Here is a 20655-nt window from a genome sequence, read left to right as displayed (position 1 = left end):
CTTAGATGTGTAACTACCTTTATTTTCACAAGAACAACCTGTCTTCACGTAGATTTAATTGTATTGTGATTTTTAGTTGTGGCATGTATATGAATGTGAAAAGCAAAGCAAAACATTTAATAGTTTTTTGTGGCTTGTGTTTTTGATTTGCAGCCTTCAGGCAAACTAAAGGTACCTGAGGAGAATTTCTTCAATGTTCCTGCTTTCTTAACTGTCTCGGGACAACTTCATCTAGAAGTGATGTCAGGGTATGAAATTTTCCTTTCTCTTTTGCTTTAATACGGTTTGCTTTTTTATGGTTTGGTTGAGAGTCCTTCCCTTCCCATGCTCAAACCTTAAAGTCGAAATTAGTCTTTATCATTAGTTCGCTTGAATTTTCCAAAATATTCAAGCTTCTTACTTATAATACAGACTTTTGTTTTTAGTGAAAAATGTAACACTGAAAACACAAAGTTGTGATTTTTTTTCTTTTTACTAATCTTTCTTATTGAATCCCAAACATGTAATCAGAATTTATTTTAATTAATCATATTTATGGAAGTAAAGGCAATTTATAGTTTATTCCTGAACCAGGTATTAGTCCATTTGATTTTAAAGAGAGTAGTATTTGAAACAGACAGAAGAATTTTTTTTTTCAGTAATTGGTTTAAATAAAATTAACTCATACCTACATTTGGAGAGGTGTACAACAAATTACATCTTTTAAGTCAGATCAAATGAATTTTAGCAACTGTCAGACCTCTGGAAAGTCACTGTATTCCTTGGGGCCTAACTTTTCTTTAAAACAGGGGATTGAGCAAGAAGATCTTTAAAACCCTATCTAAATCTTATATTCTGTAATTCTGTGGGTAATTCCCATTTATTTTTATTTTTTTTAGAGATGGGATCTCGCTTATTGCCCAGGCTGGAGTATAGTTGCACAATCATAGTTCACTGTAGCCTCAAACTCCTGGGCTCAAATGATTCTCCTGCCTCAACCTCCTGAGTAGCTGGGACTGCAGGCATGTACCACCGAACCTGGCTAAGTTTTTGTAGAGATGGGGTCTTGCTATGTACCAAGGCTGATCTCAAACTCTAGGTTCAAGTGATCTTCCTGCCTTAGGCCTCCCAAGTAACTGGAACTCCAGGCATGTGCCAGCACACCTGGCTAATTTTTTAAATTTTTTGTAGAGATGGGGTCTCACCATGGGTCCTAGGCTGGTCTCAAACTCCTGGCTCAAGTGATTCTTCTGCCTTAGCCTCCCAAAGCACTGGGATTACAAGCATAAGCCACTGAGCCTGGCCTTTGTGGGTAATTTGTTAATGCAGACTCAACAAGTACTTAGTTTTCTCTGTGTATCTTTTTCTTTAAATATTTTCTCATTATAGGGATTAGGACTTAAAATCTTTTCCAGAGATAGTCACTTGAAAGGAAAGGAATCTTTTTGTGTTTTTCATTGTTTTAAAAATGCACAATTGAGAAAACTCAAGGAAAATGTAATAAAATAGTTTGCATGTTTACTTTTGTACTTTGCTAGAAGAATGGAAAGTCAGTGGTGGAATAAAGATGGTCTTGAAAGTAACATATTCTTTTCTGATTTATCTTTGAAACAAAAATATGTTATTTGATAGTTCCAATAACCAAATGATTGTCATTATTAGCAGAACACCATGCAGAAAAAGTGTCATAATAACATTGTGAGATTATAGGATTTGCAGATCTGGATGTAGGAAAGGCCGTGTCAAGTATGTCATGGAAAGTTCTTATGCCTATGGAATTATAACTTTAAAAAATTAAAAACATGACTCATTCAAATACAAAATGAATATGTATCAAAGATTTCATTCAATTCATCGTATTACAGAGGAAACAAAATAGAAAACTGTTTCAAAGAGCGTCTGAGGACCTCTGTATTTATAGACATTTTAATAATTGGAGTAAGATTTGCTAGGTCAGTTACAAACTGGTTAATGTCCTACGGGACCAATACACCCTAACCTTTGGGATTATCTCTTCTACCTGACAGAATTTTTTGCAACTCTACTGGCAAAGATCTGTAAATTAACATGTAACTTCACTTAATATGGGTTATTTAGTTCATATTCATATTCATATTCAAATATTCAATATTCATATTGAATATTTAATTCAATATTAAATAGACTAATGGAACAAGTACCTTTCCCTTTCCCTAAGTAATTAAGTAACCATTGAATGGGCCTTTGTACCCCTATTATTTAATACCTTGAAAGGATATCATCTTCTTAAGACTACAGCTTTTGGCATTATATTCAAGGTTTGGATAACCTTTCTTAACAGCCTTTTAGTATTCATTTCTATTATTTATAAAGTTAGAGGCAAGGTGTCGTCTCCTCCCTCAGAAGTGTCATATGTGAAATATATAAACTTCGCAAATGTTTGTTTCTCTAATATAATACCACTAGTGTATTAAATATGCCTCTTTCCCAGTAAGCGCAGTGAACCACAGAACACAGTGTTCTGTGAAACTTGACAGAAGATTAAATTGGTAGAATATTAGGTTTTGTATTTTTTAGTGTGCCATGAAGTATTTCTACTACTGTCATTCAAATGTTCCTAGTTTAATATGCACAGTTCTAGGACTATTAATATACAGAACATAATGTTTCTGATTAAAGCATGATTTATTCTCCAATAAGAAATGGTTAGTCCTTTTTCCCTCAGCTTTGTTTTTTCTTGAATTCAATTTAACAGACTTTATAAAAGGCAAAAGATTTATGCAATCTGAAGAGAAACCAGAGTATTAACCGACTTTTAAAATGGAGAAAATGGTAGTTAAATTTAGACAGTTAACATTTTCCAAAAGGATATCTCTGTTGGTTTAGTGAGTTTATAGTTCCATTTTAAAGCTTTTTTTTAAAAAGTAAATATTCTATGTTGGAATAATTTTTAATATATAGAAAGTTGAAAAGATAGTGCATAGTTTTGTGTACTCCCCATCTAGTTTCCCCCATTGTTAACATCTTCCATGACCATGATACCTTTGTCAAAACCAAGAATTAAGTGTTAGCACATTAGTATTAATGACATTCTAGACTTTATTTGGATTTCACCAGCTTTTCCATTAATATCCTTTTTCTTTTTCCAGGATCCAGTTCAAGGTACCACATAAAACTTAGTTGTCATGTTTCCCCAGTCTCTTCCATTCTGTGACAGTTTCTCAATTTTTCTTTTTTATGACCTGTGGAATGTACTCTAATCTGCGTATGTCTGACATTTTTCTCATGATTAGACTAGGGTTATTTGGGTATTTTGAAAGAATACCACTGAGGCGAAGGCTTGTCCCGTCACATCGTATCAGTGGATATGTGATATCCATATGATGATGCTAACCTTCATTATTTGGATAAGGTAGTGTTTGCCAAGTTTCTTTACTGAAAGTATACTATTTTTTTCCCTTTTCTTACTCTAATTTTTGGAAGTAAGTCACTAAGTCTAGTCTGCCCTCACTGGGGATGGGAGTTTGGGAAGAGGGAGTTGGAGTTAAGAACCACGCGCAGGAGGGAGAATGTTTGGAATTCTATATGAAAATTTGTTGTCTTTTTATCCTTCTTTATTTTTTATTTGTGTAATCATTTATATCTTAATGGACTTATATATTTGATAGTTTGAGTTATAATTCAGTGCTATGTTATTTACTTTGATGCTTAAAACTGTTTTAGTTTTTGTTGTTGGAAACTCATTCAGATTGATTCTTACATCCCTTTGACATGCCCCCCCATATTTTGACTACTTCCTTATTCTCTGCTACTGCAAGATGCCTCAGCTTTTGTTTGTTTGTTTGTTTGACATTCATTCACCACTTTTATTTGGTTTTCTTTTTTTATGGTCAGTAAAATTACACTGACATATTATTATTCCTCCAAAGTCCATAGCTTTCATGAGAATTCACTCCTGGTGGTCTGCATTCTATGCTTTTGGACAGATGACATGTGTTCACCATTACAGTAACGTACATAATAGTTTTTGTTGCCCTAGAACTTTTCTGTGCTCTTCCTAGCCATCCTTCCTTCCTAACCCCTGGTAACCATTGATTGTTTTACCATCTCCATAGTTTTGCCTTTTCCAGAATGTCATGTAGTTGGAATCATACGCCATAGAGCCGTTTTAGATTGGCTTCTTTTGCTTAGTAATATGAATTTAAAGTTCCTCCAGGACTTTTCATGACTGGATAGCTCATTTGTTTTAGTGCTAAATAATATTCTGTTGCCTGGATGTAACACAATTTATCAATTCACCTGTTGAAAGATATCTTTTGGTTGTTTCCAAGTTTTGGCAAATTTCCCAGGCTTATTTTTTATTTTCCCTTCCCTAGTCCTAAAAATTAGTTATTTCTCCAAGGAGCCCTGGTTCCTTTTATTAGAAGATGGTATTTAGAAGCCAAGATTGGGTCACTGGATATGTTTGCTGTTACTGAGAGATTATTGCTTTTAAGCCTTTCAGTAGACAGAGATTTTTTTTTTTTAAACTAGAGAAAGCTAAGTGGGTTTTCATTGCATTTTGCTTATGAATATAAGTGGTAAGTTCATTCCAAGAGAGATGTAAATTGTAAGACCTGCAATTAAGAAATGTCACATAGTGCAGTATTCCGTTTATCATCAATTAAAGTTAGTTGGAGAAAGGTTCAGCCTGAAAAGAAAGAATTTGTATTATTGTTACAGGGATTTTTTTCCTTCTTGGGCATTCTTGTGCTAAGCCATGAAGTCAAGCATATTTTAGGTTAAAACTGCTTTTCTCTTGAATGTTGTTGTTGGAATAAATTAGTACAGTTTTTCTAGAAGAATACCTTTTTACCCAGAATTTCATTTCTAGAATTTTTTTTAAGGAAATGATCTGACAACTCTGCAGAGAAGCTTAAACAAAAATGTTGAAAGCAACTTTATTTATAATAGTGAAAAATTACTAATAATATAAATGTCCATTCAAGATTGGTTAAACCTCAGTATACCAAGAAAAATAGTCATCATCATTTATCATCTGGGGCTAATGGGCCTTATTTTTTAATGTTAAAGCCATCTTGTAGTTAGTACACAGAAATATAAATAAAGGGACAGTGAAGATCAACTTTATTAGAAATTTTCAGAAGAATTTAAGCATAGCAAGTCAAAAAAATTAAACTGTTATATTGAGAGATAACATGCATGCCCTAAAATTCACAAATTTGAAGTATATAATTCAGTGGGTTTTAGCATATTTTGCAGATGTTCAGATATCACTGTCATAGTTTTAGAATACTTTCCAATATTTATAATTTTAACGGTTTTTTTAATCACTCCCAAAATACAAATTTTTCCTATTAGCACTCACTCCCTGTCCTCTTCTTTGCCCCCACCCCTGGACAACCACTAATTAATCTAAGTTCTTGCTCTATGAATTTGCCTATTCTGGGTATTTATCATATATAAATAGAATCACACAGTAAATTGTATTTTGTGGCTAGTTTATTTCATTTAGCAAATGTTTTCAAAGTTCATCCAACTTGCAGCATGTATCAGTACTTCATTCCTTTTTATTCCCAAATAGCATTCCATTACATGGGTCTATAATATTTTGCTTCATTTATCAGATAATGAGCATTTGGGTTGTTTCTACTTTTGGCTCTTATAAGTAATGTTGCTGCAAACATTTGGGTAGAAGTTTTTGTGTGGACATGTTGTCATTTCTCTTTGGTAGATACCTAGGAGTGAAATTAATGGGTCATGCAGTAACTATGTTTAACTGTGTGAGGAATTGCTAGTCTGTTTTCCACATAGATTGGACCATTTTACAGTCCCACCAGCAAGAGCAAAAGCATTCCAGCTTCTCCACATCCTTGCAAACAGTTGTTATTGTCTGTCTTTTTTATTGTAGCTGTTCTAGCAGATGTAAAGTAGTATCTCATTATGGTTTTGACTTGCATTCCCCTGACTACTAATGATGGCTTTTCATCATTAAGCTCAGTGAGCACTTGAAAAGGTGTGGAGCATCCTTCCATGTGCCTGTTGGCCATTTGTATATATTTTATTTGGAGAAATGTCTTATGTATGTCCTTGAGTTATTTTTTAAATTGGATTGTCTTTTTATTGAATTTTGAGAGTTCTTTATATATTCTGCATACAAGTCCTTTATTAAATATATGATTTGCAAATATTTTTTCCCCATTTGGTGGATTTTCTTTTCACATCCTTGATGTTGGCAAACTCAGATTTTCATTTTCACTTTTCTGGGTTTTGAAAGTGCTCCAGATGGGCATAGCCTATTGAATGCAGCTAACTGGTAAATACTGCCATGCATGAACCTAGAACATATGCTGTCCTTTGAATAGTGATTCCAGATTTTAAAATACATCTTTAATAGGCTCTAATTTATTATTACTTCTGAATCTTGTACTTACATTATTTTAAAAACATGCTTTTGAGTATTTTGTCCCCTTATAATTTTGCCAAAGGGAGAGCAGCCATCTTTTTTGCCCCATAATTGCAAGACATTTTTATTTTTAGATTGTACACCAATTAGAATGATCAAATTAATGAATTCTTTCTATTTCTACATCATGGTTTTTTTCCCCAAACACCTTTATAAAATACTTGCTTCAGCATTTGTTCACTTATTAACCTTATTAAGTTTTGGTGTACAAATATCATAAATGATGGAGGAATATTGCCACATATCCTTTTAGAAAATGGGATGGTCCAAGTTCTTGTAAATTATTACATAATGAAATCCTTATTGTGGAATGACTCATTGGAGGAAAATACTGAATGTGTTTTTTGTCTTGAAATGTATTTTTCACTTAACAGTTCTTATGTTTGAGAAAATTCACTTAGATAGATATCATTATCTGAAAGTTCTTTGAGATTTCACTTACACAACCAATTTTACCATCATCATTAGAGAGTAGATTGTCAACCAGGTGCAATGGCTCATGCCTATAATCCCAGTGCTTTGGGAGGCTGAAGTGGAAGGATCACTTGAGGCCAGAAGTTTGAGACCAGCCTGGACAACACACGAGACCCTATCTCTACCAAAAAAAGAATATATATATATATTAGCTGGATGTAGTGGCACATACCAGTATTCCAAGCTACTTGGGATGCTAAGGCAGGAGGGCACTTAAGCCCAGGAGATTGAGGCTGCACTGAGCTATGATTATGCTACTGCACTCCATCGTGGGCAACAAAAAGGAGAGGAGATTGTTGCTGCCTCTTTGCATTTGTGTTCTGATTTGTCTAATAACTATGAAATATCTTTATCATTTTGATTCTCTTTGTTAGTATGAGTGAAAAATAAAGATCTGAATTCTGAACTGTGATCAGCAAAAACTACAAAAAGGCTACAACCATGTATCCAGGCTTTTCTTATACTTTCTTGAAAGATGACAGGCCTGGCACAGTGGCTTAAGCCTGCAATCTCAACACTTTGAGAGGCTGAGGCAGGAGGATCACTTGAAGCCAGGAGTTCAAGACTATCCTAGGCAATATAGTGGGACCTAGTCTCTACAAACAAACAAAAAAACAAAAACCAAGCATGATGGCATGTGCCTGTAGTCCGAGGTACTTGGGGGAGAGTAAGGCAAGAAGATTGCTGAAGCCCAGGAGTTGCAGACTGCAGTGAGCTGTGATCACAACGCCACACTCTAGCCTAGGCAGCAGAATGAAACCCACCTCTTAAAAAAAAAAAAAAAAAAAAAAAAAAAAAAACCAGAGTAAGAAAACTGAAGTTGATATAATGTTGACAATTTATCTCACTGTTGCATTTTCCTCTTAGGCACCCATCATTCTTCTGTTACCCCCTTTTTTTTTTTTTTTGAGATGGAGTCTCGCTCTGTTGCCCGGGCTGGAGTGCAGTGGCGCCAGCCTCGGCTCACTGCAACCTCTGCCTCCCGGGTTCAAGCGATTCTCCTGCCTCAACCTCTCGAGTAGCTGGGATTACAGGTGCCCACCACCACTCCTGGCTAATGTTTTTGTGTTTTTAGCAGAGACGGGGTTTCATCATGTTGGCCAGACTGTTCTCAAACTTCTGACCTCAGGTGATCCACCCACCTCGGCCTCCCAAAGTGTTGGGATTGCAGGCATGAACCACTGTGCCTGGCCTATGAGCCACTGTGCCCGGCCTGTTTTCTTAATATTTTACTCTTATTTAACATAATTATGAAGAATTAGTAATGATGAGTAATTGCTAAGATGATGAAATGGCAAAATGTTTTGAGATACAGGAAAAATAACACCAAAACCCATATATAGCTTAGATTTGTGAAAGGATTCAGTGGGCTTTATTCTGTTGTTAAAAAATAGAAATTTCTGTTTTTATGGATAAACCTCCACAGTTGCTTGAACTGTGTCCCGAAAAAAGATAAGTCCTAACCTGTGATAGCAACCTTTTTTTAGAAACAAGGTCTTTGCAGATGTAGCCAAGCTAAGATGAAGTCGCACTGGATTCGGGTGTGCCCTAAATCCAGTGACTGGTATTTTTATAAGAGAAAGGAGAGGGAGATTTGAATGTAGAGATGTAGGCGACACACACACAGGGAAGAATGCTAAGATAGAGCATTCTGTGAAGCCAAAAGCAGAGATTTGAGTGATGCCTAGGATTGCTGAGAGCCATCAGAAACTAGGAAGAGGCAAGGAAGGATTCTTCCTAGAACCTTCAGAGGAAGCATGACCTCGTTGGCACTTTGATTTCAGATTTGTAGCCTCACAGCAGAGAGAATACATTTCTGTTGTTCTAAGCCAACAGAATGTAGCAATTTCTCTTGGCAGTCTTAGGAAACTAATACAACCTTTAAGAGTATATGAGTGTTGAATTACTAATTTTTTATAAATATTTAAAATATTTTTAAAATATTAGCTATTTTTATAAGTATAACTGACCAAGAAACTCAAAAACTAGCTGGGCGTGGTGGCTCACACCTATAATCCCAGTACTTTGGGAGGCCAAGGCAGGCAGATCACAAGGTCAGGAGATAAGACCGTCCTGGCTAACATGGTGAAACCCCGTCTCTACTAAAAATACAAAAAAAAAAAAAAAAAAAAAATTTAACTGGGCGTGGTGGCAGGCACCTGTAGTCCCAGCTACTCGGGAGGCTGAGGCAAGAGAATCGCTTGAGGCCAGGAGGAGGAGGTTGCAGTGAGCTGAGATCACGCCATTGCACTCCAGCATGGGTGACAAGAGTGAAACTCTGTCTCAAAAAAAAAAAAAGAAACTGAAAAACTAAAATTGGGTATAATGAGTCCTGGCAGTATATTGAGGGTTAAATTATTTATGATTTGTTCATATCATGGATTACTGTACAGCCATTAAGACTGATCACAAGTCTTTATATCATGCTGTTTTTTAAGAAGTGGTTATGAAACAGGAGGTAGAGTGTGATTCTGGTTTTTTAACTATATGCATATATTCATAGAAAAAGTGGAAGAATATATAACAATATTCAACTTGTCAAACTGGCTATTTCTGCTAATTTTTATTTTCTTCCTCAAATTTATTTTTTCATATTTGAAAAATTAGTGTTCATTACTTTTATAATCAGGAAAAAACTTAAGTTATTTTCATTTTTGGGGAATCAACTTGGGCTTTGGACTGATTTCATTCCTGTTTGGTTAATTGAGTAGTTTGTGATTGGTACATGCAGTCCTAAATTGACTCCCTTCGATTATTTAATTCAGATAATGAGCTCAGAAGCCATGAAACATTCATAATCAGGATGCTCTTACCCTGTTTGGTGGCTGTGGTGGGAATATCATCCTGTGAATCTGAGTTGAAGCTTTACAATTGGGTGTGAAACTGACTTCCCATCTGTTCATATGCCTTTCTCATTCTTCATTCCCTTGATACTGAATTTTGTTCATTTATAGTCATTTGATTTTTGAGATCTTTTTGATTATGATTTGTGTCTTGTGTTTGCGTTTCTAACGCTGTTCTCTGTAGCATTAGATTGCTTTTTTCCATATGTGGTCATTCCTAAAGGCTCAACTGAAATAACAACTTTCTACTTGACTCTCTTCCTGTATTTCTCGTAGAAATTACTTTTATCTTTTTCTATTCTTTTATAGTACTCACTCATTTCATGTCATAAAGAAAAGAAATTCTGGTTGGGCGCGGTGGCTCATGCCTGTAATCCTAGCACTTTGGGAGGCCAAGGTGGGTGGATCACAAAGTTAGGAGATCGAGACCATCCAGGCTAACACGGTGAAACCCCATCTCTACTCAAAATACAAAAAATTAGCTGGGCGTGGTGGCAGGCGCCTGTAGTCCCAGCTACTCGGGAGGCTCAGGCAGGAGAATGGCGTGAACCTGGGAGGCGGAGCTTGCAGTGAGCCGAGACCTCGCCACTGCACTCCAGCCTGGGTGAAAGTACGAGACTCCGTCTCAAAAAAAAAAAAAAAGAAAGAAATTCTTTGTTTTTTAACATTTAGCCGTTTTCTCGTTCTTTTTCATATGTAATTCTCAAAGGTTATAAATCCCTTGAAGACATGTCTGTCTTAGCTCCATGTCCTCATAATAATTAGCAAGTAGTAGTTAAACTGAATTTGTAAAGCATAAATTCTCATTCTTTTATAATTTTCCTCTACTGGTTTATACAGTCATTCTCCATATATCTTAGGGGGACTGGTTCCAGGATCCCTCTCCAGATACCAAAATTTGTGGATGCCCATGTGTTTGCATATAACCTGTCCACATCCTCCCATATATTTTAAATTAATCTCTAGATTTCTTATTATACCTGAAACAATTAAAAGCTATGTGAAGTTGTTATACTGTATTTTTAAAATTTGTATTATTTTTTATTGTTGCATTATTTTTTGTTTTTCCCAAATGTTTTCAATCTGAAGTCGGTTGCATCTGTAAATGCAGAGGGCCAACTGTACTATAGTGTTGAGCCCACAACAGGAGTTAAGTCTATGTTAATCATTCCTTTTACTCTATTTCATGGAAATTATATCACAGTGAAACCTAAGATCTTTATTGTTATTGTTAACTGAATGTGTGTGAATGATGATAAATATACTTCTTTTAAGAGTGTATTAATTAAATCCAAAGTTAACCTTATGTGGATAGAAATGTGAATTAACAGACTATTGGTATAAATGACTGAGGAACTTCATTATAAACTCCTTACCAGTTGCATTTTTTGTATACTATTGACAGAAGGCAAGTGTTTATGGCAGATCGATCAGCAAGTACGAAGGCTTTTAAGTGGGAATATTTAGCTTGCTTGGGTTAAAATACAGAGAATGTAGATATTTTAGTTAACCGGGGGTTGGGTATCGCTAGGTAAATTTGATGGAAGTAAATAGGCTTAGAAGGTTATGTTGACGGACCAAGGAATCTGTGCTGGGTAAGAAGCGAGAAAAGGGAGGTGGAAGATGATAGTGGAAAAAGTGGTGAACAGAAAGAATTGGAGGTCTTAATGAAAAATTGTTGGAGCAGAAATACTAGAGTAAAAACCTGGATGAATATGAGGTGGTAGTCAAAGTATTGCTCTTGTGAAATTCCTGTTTCTAACATGGATTCTTCGCTCTGCTCCCCACCTATGAACTGAAATGCCAGTTGTCTTCTTTGATTGAGGTACAAGCACCTCAAACTCAACATGGTCAAAATGAAATTCATCATCTTATTCCCTAAATCTGTTTTTTCCTGAATTCCCTGTCTCAGGAAGTGGTACTACCAAGCTTCCAGTTTGTCAGACCAGATTTATGGAAATCATTCTAAATTCTTGTTCCATACCCTTTGAATCCTTTCACTCATTTGCTTCCATGTCCCTTTGCTTCAGCTATCCTAAACTGCTTATAGTATTCTAAGCACATCATCCTGTTTCACACATTTGTATTCCTTTGCATATGCTGTTTTTCTGCCTGGAATTTGCTTTCACCATGCCTTTGTCTGGCTAACTCCTGCCCGTTAGTCTAAACTCGACTTAAAAATTATGTCACCCAGAACCTTACCACCACCATCACCTCCTCCTTGTTTAAATGTTCTTCTGTGTGCCCATGTTGCTTTGTGCCTACATGTTCTGTGACATGGAATCGTTGATTTATTTCTCTGTAGCTTAGACTATGAGCTTTTCAATTTAGAGATTGTCTTATTTAATTTTATAACTATTATTTAATACAAAATAAAGAGAATTATCTATTGGAAAGGGGTTTCTATCAATTCTATTTATCAGGAAATATTGAAATTATTATCTTATCTTCCCATTAGACCTAAAGTCCTTAATCTGTATCTTGTTCCTCTTTGTCATCTTAGCTTCTGCTACTATTACGTTGCCTGGTCCAGGGCTCAAATATCAGTCTCAGTTCAATTTATTGAGAAACTGTTGTGTACCAAGAAGTAGACATGAACAAGACAGATAATGATTTCAACCTTCATGACCCTATAGAGTCTGATGAGCAAGATGAGCTTTAAACAAGAAATTGGGAGTGTGATTACTGTTATAAAAACACTGTCCTGAGGGAAAGAAGAGCGTATGTCAAGGAAATTTTGCCTTGTCTAGGTTGAATTGAATTTAGAGGTAACCTTATCAGTAGAGTGATTACACGGAAGTGCATTTTTAAATGTCATTCATGTTTAATGGCCACTGGCTGTTATATTTGATGCGGATTCTATTCCTTTTGTATTCTTGGACAGACAGAAATCCAGTTAATGTAGCTCTTTCTCCCCATTATTGTAGAGCATTTTATGGTGTACAATTTTTTAGTTCTCCTAATACATGTTGTTTGTGTTTGGCTCTGGAATGTCTCTGTACTTTTATGTCATGTTTGATATATTATACTTGAATAAATTCTATTTAGCCACATTATCCAAAGATAGAAAACTGTAGCTTTTCTGCCCTGTTTCTTTTTCAACTTTCAAATACTTAGAATCTTTTGTAAACCTTTACATGAAGAAGTTGTTCCTTTGTAGCCTGACTTTTCATGGCCCAGAAAAATGGCTGAAGATAGTGGATATGTTTAGTACAGGGAAGACAAAGAAGAGACATGATTTTATAGTTGTTGAAGTCTATCTGGTGGGTTTCTGTAAGAGATATATACAGAAGAGTAAATTATTTTTTTCAAGAACCACTTTATTGAGATATAATTCATATACCATAAAATTCATCCATTAAAAGTATACAATTCAGGCCAGGTGCAGTGGCTCAGGGCTGTAATCTCAGGGATTTGGGAGGCCGAGGCAAGAGGATGGCTTGAGCATAGAGTTTGAGACTAGACTGGGCAATAGCAAGACCCCCTCTTAATTTTTTTTTTTTAATCACCCAGGCATGGTGGTGCACCACTGTATTCCCAGCTACTTTAAAGGCTGAGGCAGGAAGATTGCTTGAGCTCAGGATTCAAGGCTGCAGAGAGCTATAAACACACCACTGCAGTCCAGCCAGAGTAACAGAGCAGGACCCTGTCTCTTAAAAGAAATGAAAGTAAACAATTCAGTCGTCTTTACTATGATCACAAAGTTGTGCAACCATCAACATTATCTAATTTTATACCATTTTTATCACTCCAGAAAGAAACTCCGAACCCATTAGCAGTCACTTCCCATTTTCTCCTGCCCCCAACCCCTAGCAAACACTACTGAATCAGAACCCCTGGGAGTGGGACCTCCCAGTCTGTGTCACAGGCCCCCAAGTGATGCTGATGCTGAGAACCACTGCTTTAGAGAAAGGTGCTTTGTTCCCTGAATGGTGAGGACATCTGGCTTCTAGCTATACTGATGGGTGGGTGGGGGAGCATTTACTGCTCATATGCGAACTCTGAATGCATCCCTATTTCTCCTACCCCCAGTCTCACCAAGGTTCTGTGTGCCAGTCACTTCTGTTCTGCTGCAGCATGCTTCATATTCCAGATAACAGCTTCCATGCTTTGCCATATTGGTCATCACTCAGCCATCTGTTTTCTGTCCTTCAGTAATTTGTCGCAATCTCTTGTCCATTGAAGGCCCCCTTCATGATTCTTCCTTTTAGTTTTTTTATGATTATTTTAAAGTTATCTCAGGAAGAAGTGAATATATATCTGTTTAATTCACCATTTTAACTTCATTTTTACTAGCTTGAATGGTGTTAATTTGCTTTTCTTTAATTGCTAGTTAGGTTATACATTATTTGCATAATGATTTAATGTCTCTGTCTAATGTGCTAACTCTGCAGTGTCTGCTTGCCGCCTTTGGAAATCTAAATACTGGATTCTCTACCCGTTTCTAGTATTGAATTCCTTTGTGAAGGGAATACTAACCTGCCTTTTCTCCATTTCAAGTGTATAGCACTCCACTCTTCTGTTATCTAATTCACTGAGGTCTGTCTGGCTAAGTAGAAAAAGTATCTGAAGGATTGCCTTGTAATAAGCAAGTTTCATGTGAGTTGTTTGTTTGTTTGTTTGTTAGTTTTTTTGAGACGGAGTCTCTCTCTGTCGCCCAGGCTGGAGTGCAGTGGTGTGATCTTGGCTCACTGCAAGCTCCGCCTCCCGGGCTTCATGCCATTCTCCTGCCTCAGCCTCCCGAGTAGCTGGGACTACAGGCACCCGCCACCGTGCCCGGCTAATGGTTTTTTTTTTTTGTATTTTTACTAGAGACGGGGTTTCAGCATGTTAGCCAAGATGGTTTCAAGGTCCTGACCTCGTGATCCGCCCGCCTCGGCCTCCCAAAGTGCTGGAATTATAGGCATGATCATGTGAGTTGTTTTAAAAAGAATTCCCAGTGAGCCTTTTGAGCAGTTATAGAAATAGAACACATTGTGCCTGAAATGCAGCGCCTGTTGATATTCTCTAAAAGCAAATGCAGGTTACCGTAGTGAGATGTGTTAGGCAATTTTTGCACTACTATAAAGAAATACCTGAGCAGGCACATTGGGTCATGCCTGATATCCCACACTTTGGGAGACTGAGGCGGCCAGATCACTTTCAACCCAGAAGTTTGAGACCAACTTGGGCAATGTGGCAAAATCCCACCTCTACAAAAAATACAAAAATTAGCCAGACAGGTGGTATGTACCTATAGTCCCAGCTACTCGGGAGGCTGAGGCTAGAGGATTTATTGAGTCCAGGAGGTCGAGGCTGCTGTGTACAGAGATCATGCCACTGAACTATAACCTGGGTGACAGAGTGAGACCCTGACTCAAAAAAGAGAGAAATACCTAAGACTGGGTAATTTGCAGGAAAATAGGTTGAATTGGCTAACGATTTTGTAGGCTGTACAGGAAGCGTAGTATTATCTGCTTCTCGTGAGGCTTCAAGAAGCTTCTAATCATGGCAGAAGGCAAAGGAGTATGCATCTCACATGGTGAGAATGGGAGCAAGTGTGTGTGTATGGGGGTATGCCACATACTTTTAAATGATCAGATCACGTGAGAACCCACCATCACAAACACAGCATCAAACCAATAGGGATCCACCCCCATGATCCAGACACCACCCACAAGGCCCCACCTCCAGCATTGGGTATTACAATTCAACATGAGATTGGGGCAGAGACAAGTAGCCGAAGCATATCATGAGGCATCAGATTAATCCTTAGTAACTAGACCAATATGTACAGTAATTGGAGTTATAAAAAGCAAAACTGATATTATTTCAGGTATTCCAAAATCTAGCCCAAATTCTATTTTGCTCAGGTGGGTTTTTTTTGTTTTGTTTTTTTTGTTTGTTTGTTTTTTTTGAGATGGGGTCTCGCTGTGTTGCTCAGGCTGTAGCATATGCAGTGGCTTACTCACAAGCTCAGTCATAAGACACTGCAGCCTCAAACTCCTAGGTTCAAGCGATCCTCCAGCCACAACTTCTAGAGTAGCTGGGACTGCAGATGCAGGCCACCACTACCGGTTTCAATTACTTTTTTAGGAGAAGGGAAAAAAAAAAATCTATGCATTAAACGTTTGCAGAATTTAGGTTGCGTTGGAAACAGAATTTTTCTCATTTTGACATTTTTTTTCTAGCATGTTTTCTTCTGCTGAAAATAACTAGTTATTTAATCAGCAATAACTTTAATGTTCACCCAAATGATATGTAATTATGTTAGACACCAACGAGGATGTTAAGAACTTGGGATACGCTGGTGAGGATGTGGAGGAAAGGGAACCCTCATACGCTGTTGGTGGGAATGTAAATTAGTACAGCTACTATGGAGGACTGTTAGGAGGTTCCTCAAAAAACGAAAAATAGAGCTACTGTACAATTCAGCAATTCCCACTGCTGGGTATATATCCAAAAGAAAGGAAATCAGTATATCAAAGAGATATCTGCACTCCCCTGTTTGTGGCAGCACTATTCACAATAGCCAATATTTGGAAGCAACCAACAGATGGATGGATAAAGAAAAAGTGCTACTTATACAAAATGGAGTACTATTCAGCCATAAAAAAGAATGAGATTCTGTCATTTGCACCGACGTGGATGGAACTAGAGGTCATTATGTTAAGTAAAATAAGCCAGACACAGAAAGACAGACTTCAAATGTTTGTGTGTTTTTGAGACGGAGTCTCACTCTGTCGCCCAGGCTGTAATGCAGTGGCGCAATCTTGGCTCACTGCAACCTCCGCCTGCCGGGTTCAAGCAGTTATCCTACCTCAGCCTCCCGAGTAGCTGGGATTACAGGCGCCCACCACTACTCCTGACTAATTTTTGTATTTTTAGTAGAGACATGGTTTTACCATGTTGACCAGGCTGGTCTCAAACTCCTAACCTCAGGTGGTCCGCCCGCCTCGGCTTCCCTAAGTGCTGGGATTACAGGCGTGAGCCACGGCGCCCAACCCATGTGTTCTTACTTATTTGTGGGACCTAAAAATCAAAACAGTTGAACTCATGGAGATAGAGAATAGGATGGTTACCAGAGGCTGACAAGGGTAGTGGGCAGGTGTGCGAGTGAGCTGGGGATGGTTAATAGGTAAAAAAAAGTAGAGTGAATAAGACCTTAGTATTTTATACTTAGTATTTGATAGCACAGTAAGGGGACTCTAGTCAGTAATTTAATTGTACATTTTATTTTATTTTTGAGACAGTCTCACTCCGTCACCCAGGCTAGAGTGCAGTGGCGCAATCTCGGCTCACTGCAACCTCTGCCTCCCAGGTTCCAGCGGTTCTTCTGTCTTAGCCTCCCGAGTACCTGGGATTACAGGCACCTACCACCATGCCCGGCTAATTTTTGTATTTTGGGTAGAGGCAGGGTTTCACCATGTTGGCCAGGATGGCCTCAAACTCCTGACCTCAGGTGATCCATCTGCCTCAGCCTCCCAAACTGCTGAGATTACAGGTGTGAGCCACTGCGCTCAACCTAATTGTACATTTTAATATAACTAAAAATGTAATTGGATTGTTTGTAACACAAAGAATAAATGCTTGAGGAAATGGATACCCAGTATTCCATGATGTGATTTTTACTGATTGAGTGCGTGTACACGATATCTTATGTATCACATATTTGTGAATAAATATGTATTCACAAAAATTTAAAATATAAAAAAATTTTAAAAATTGTAAAAAAAATATGAGATAGCCTCATATAGAGGGTGAGCAGTGCTGTTAGAGAATGAAGTAGCTACTCAGATAATGTTATCCTTGCCAAAAAGTACTGATCTTGTTCAAATGAATGATTATGTTAGTTGAGGTAAATGCAGTACAAGAGAATTTAAATTGGAATTCTGGCTACTTTATATACTAGTTTTATAAGCTTAATGACTGAGCCTCCACTTCCTAATCTATAAAAGTACATTATAATGGCCATGTTACAGAGCTGTTGTAAGCATTGGGTACCATGTAAAGCCCAGTGTTTACTACTGTGCAGGCACTGAAATATTAGGTGCTATGTTGATGGTAATGAGAGCCTCTGGGTCCTGGAGAACCTCGGGTGAATTATAAAGGACTAGCTGCAGAGAAAAACCAAGGTAGTGTGGCCAGGAAGAAATAGCTGACAGGTAATAATCAAATTGTTTTATATTACTAACAGAACTGGAGTTCATACAAAGCGGAGGATTGGAACAAGCTGCTGGGTTTCAGGACTCACGAGACAGACCAGAAGTTTAAATCAGCACCTGGAATGAAGTAAAGAATTAAGACGCAGAAATCAATTAACTGTCAGAGTTTGAAGACTAAGTCAGAGCTAAACTAAGAAGGGAGAGCAGATTAGCAGATTAAGGTATAGTCTGCCCTAAGAGCTGTAGTCATTTATGTTGGCAATGAGGTGTCACTATGTTCCAGATTCTTTTGTTCTTGGAAAGACGTTGTTGTGCCCCTTCTGGGGTTCTTGGAGCCTGATACTTCTCCTTTTGTACAATAGTTGGAACAAGATTATAGTTTAAATAATTAAGTAGCAGAATAAACCAGTTTGTTGGTAAGTTATTCCTGTTAATCGTTGTTTCTTTTTTTTTTAAATACCTTCAGCCAACCCATACCAGTTAATGTTGTTTCTTAATCAACTTTATTGAGGTATACTGTATAATAAAAACGAACCCATTTAAAATATATCATTTTAAATATATATTAAATACATGTTTTGACAAATTCTTTTTTTTTTTTTTTTGAGATGGAGTCTTGCTCTGTTGCCCAGGCTGGAGTGCAGTGGTGCGATCTCAGCTCACTGCAAGCTCCGCCTCCCGGGTTCACACCATTCTCCTGCCTCAGCCTCCCGAGTAGCTGGGACTACAGGTGCCCACCACCACACCCAGCTAATTTTTTGTATTTTAAGTAGAGATGGAGTTTCACCATGTTAACCGGGATGGTCTTGATCTCCTAACTTTGTGATCCGCCCGTTTCGGCCTCCCAAAGCGCTGGGATTACAGGCATGAGCCACCGAGCCTGGCCGGTTTTGACAAATTCTTACACCTCAGTAACTACTTCTATGATCAAGATATAGAATTAGGCAGGATGACATGGCTTATACCTGTAATCCCAGCACTTGGGGAGGCCAAGGCAAGGGGATTGCTTGAGTCTAGGAGTTCAGGACTAGCCTGGGCAACATAGTGAGACACCATCTCTACAAAATATTTTAAAAATTAGCTGAGCATGGTAGCATGTGCCTGTAGTTTCACTTATCCAGAAAGCTGAGGAAGGAGGCTGACTTGAGCCCAGGAGGTCAGGGCTGCAGTGAACCATGATTGCATCACTTCACTGAAGCCTGGGCAATAGAGTAAGACCCTATCTCAGAAAAACAAAAAACCACCACCACCACAACAAAAAAATTATTATTTCTGTCACTCAAAAAATTCCTTGTTTTCCTTTGGCATGAGTCTCTTTCCCCACCCCTGGTCTTAGGCAACCACGGATCTGCTGTCACCATAGATTAAATTTTCCTTTTTTTAGAATTTTATATAAATGAAATCGTATGGTATCTATTCTTTGTAGCTGTCTTCTTTCACTCAGCATAATGCTTTTGAGATCTATCCAGCAGTTTGTTCCTTTCTTTGCTGAATATTACCGCACTGAATGGATATAACATCAAATTTGTTAATTCGTTCTTTTTTTTGCATTTGTTTTGCCATTTTAAATATATAGTTCAGTGACATTAAGTATATTCATAATTTTTATAGCCACTACCACACACATTTTTAGTTTGAATAAATAACACATGCACATATGAAAAACTCTGATCATTAGAAGAGTGTTCTGTATATGTTTGTTAGATCTAGTTTTATTGTATTAAGTCCCCCCCCTCTCTCTTTAGTTATCTTCTGTCTGGTTCTTTACATTATTGAGAGGTTTCCAATGGTATTGTAAAACTGTTTTCTCCCTTCACTTCTCATTTTTTACTTTATATTTGATGATCCATCATTAGGTATGTAAGTATTTACAACCATTGTGTCTTAGTGTACTGAACCTCTTATTAATGCATAATGTCTTTCTTTGTCTCTTGTAAGCTTTTTGTATTTAGTCTGTTTTGTTTGTTAATGGTATAGCCATCCACGCTCTCTTTTGTCTCCTATTTGCATGGAAATTTTTTTTTCCATCCTTTCACTTTCAGTTTATTTGTTCTTTGTATCTAAAGTGAATGTTTTATAGACAGCATATAATTGGGTCATTTTAAAAAGTCCATTCTGCCAATCTGTGTCTTTTGACTGGAGAGTTTAATCCATTTACATTTAAAGTAATTACCGGTAAGGAGGAACTTCTCTTTTTGCTATTTCTTTTCTACATACTTTATAGCTTTTTTGTCCCTTGTTTTCTGCATTACTGTCTTTTTCTTTAGTTGGTTCTTTGTATGGAAACATTTAAATTTCTTTCTTATTTTATTTTGCATATATTCTATAGCTATTTTCTTTGTAGTTACCATGGAGAGTACATTGAAGATCCTAAAATTACAACAGTCTAACTTGAATTTATACCAGCTCAACTTCGATAACATACAAAAACTCTTTTTTTGAGACAGAGTCTCACTCCATCACCCAGGCTGGAGTGCAGTGGTACGGTCCCAGCTCCACCTCCTGAGTTGAAGGGATTCTTGACTGCACTTTTAACAGCTCCTTCTTCACTCCTTTCAGTTGTTGATATCACAGAATTACATCATGTGTGCCCTAAAACATACATGAATAAATCTTTGAAATGCATTAACCTCTTAAATTAAATGCTGTAGAAAACAGAATGTGGAGTTACAACCAAAATTTGCAATAATACTAGTTTTAGGGGTTTTTTTTAAGTGTATTAGTCTCTTAAGTCAGAAAACAAAAAGTGCAGTTATATTCACCTGAGACA

At 37.2% G+C, this 20655-nt stretch overlaps 1 protein-coding gene and 1 long non-coding RNA gene across 35 annotated transcripts in view; one reads left to right on the top strand and one right to left on the bottom strand.

Annotated features, from left to right (window-relative positions):
• Positions 1-20655, top strand: part of NARS2 (asparaginyl-tRNA synthetase 2, mitochondrial) — a 137527-nt gene that overhangs the window by 50080 nt on the left and 66792 nt on the right. For 32 of the 34 annotated variants that reach the window (XR_013404219.1, XM_077964090.1, XM_077964086.1 and 29 more), the window contains one exon: positions 154-248. The exons of the other annotated variants lie outside the window; for them this stretch is intronic. Coding sequence is in view for 31 of the 32 variants with exons in the window: in XM_077964076.1 (XP_077820202.1) it covers positions 154-248 (95 nt within the window). In the remaining variant the exon portion in view is untranslated. The remainder of the gene's footprint in view (positions 1-153; positions 249-20655) is intronic. 34 annotated transcript variants of the gene reach the window in all.
• Positions 460-7699, bottom strand: LOC144334424 (uncharacterized). Its single transcript, XR_013404227.1, has 3 exons — positions 6943-7699; positions 1252-3645; positions 460-1115 (listed from the first exon to the last, which is right to left on the bottom strand). It is a non-coding gene; the product is annotated as an uncharacterized LOC144334424 (long non-coding RNA).

The sequence above is a fragment of the Macaca mulatta genome, chromosome 14 (assembly GCF_049350105.2).
Source record: "Macaca mulatta isolate MMU2019108-1 chromosome 14, T2T-MMU8v2.0, whole genome shotgun sequence".
Lineage (NCBI taxonomy): Eukaryota > Metazoa > Chordata > Mammalia > Primates > Cercopithecidae > Macaca > Macaca mulatta.
This window is presented reverse-complemented; position numbering and strand designations above follow the sequence as displayed.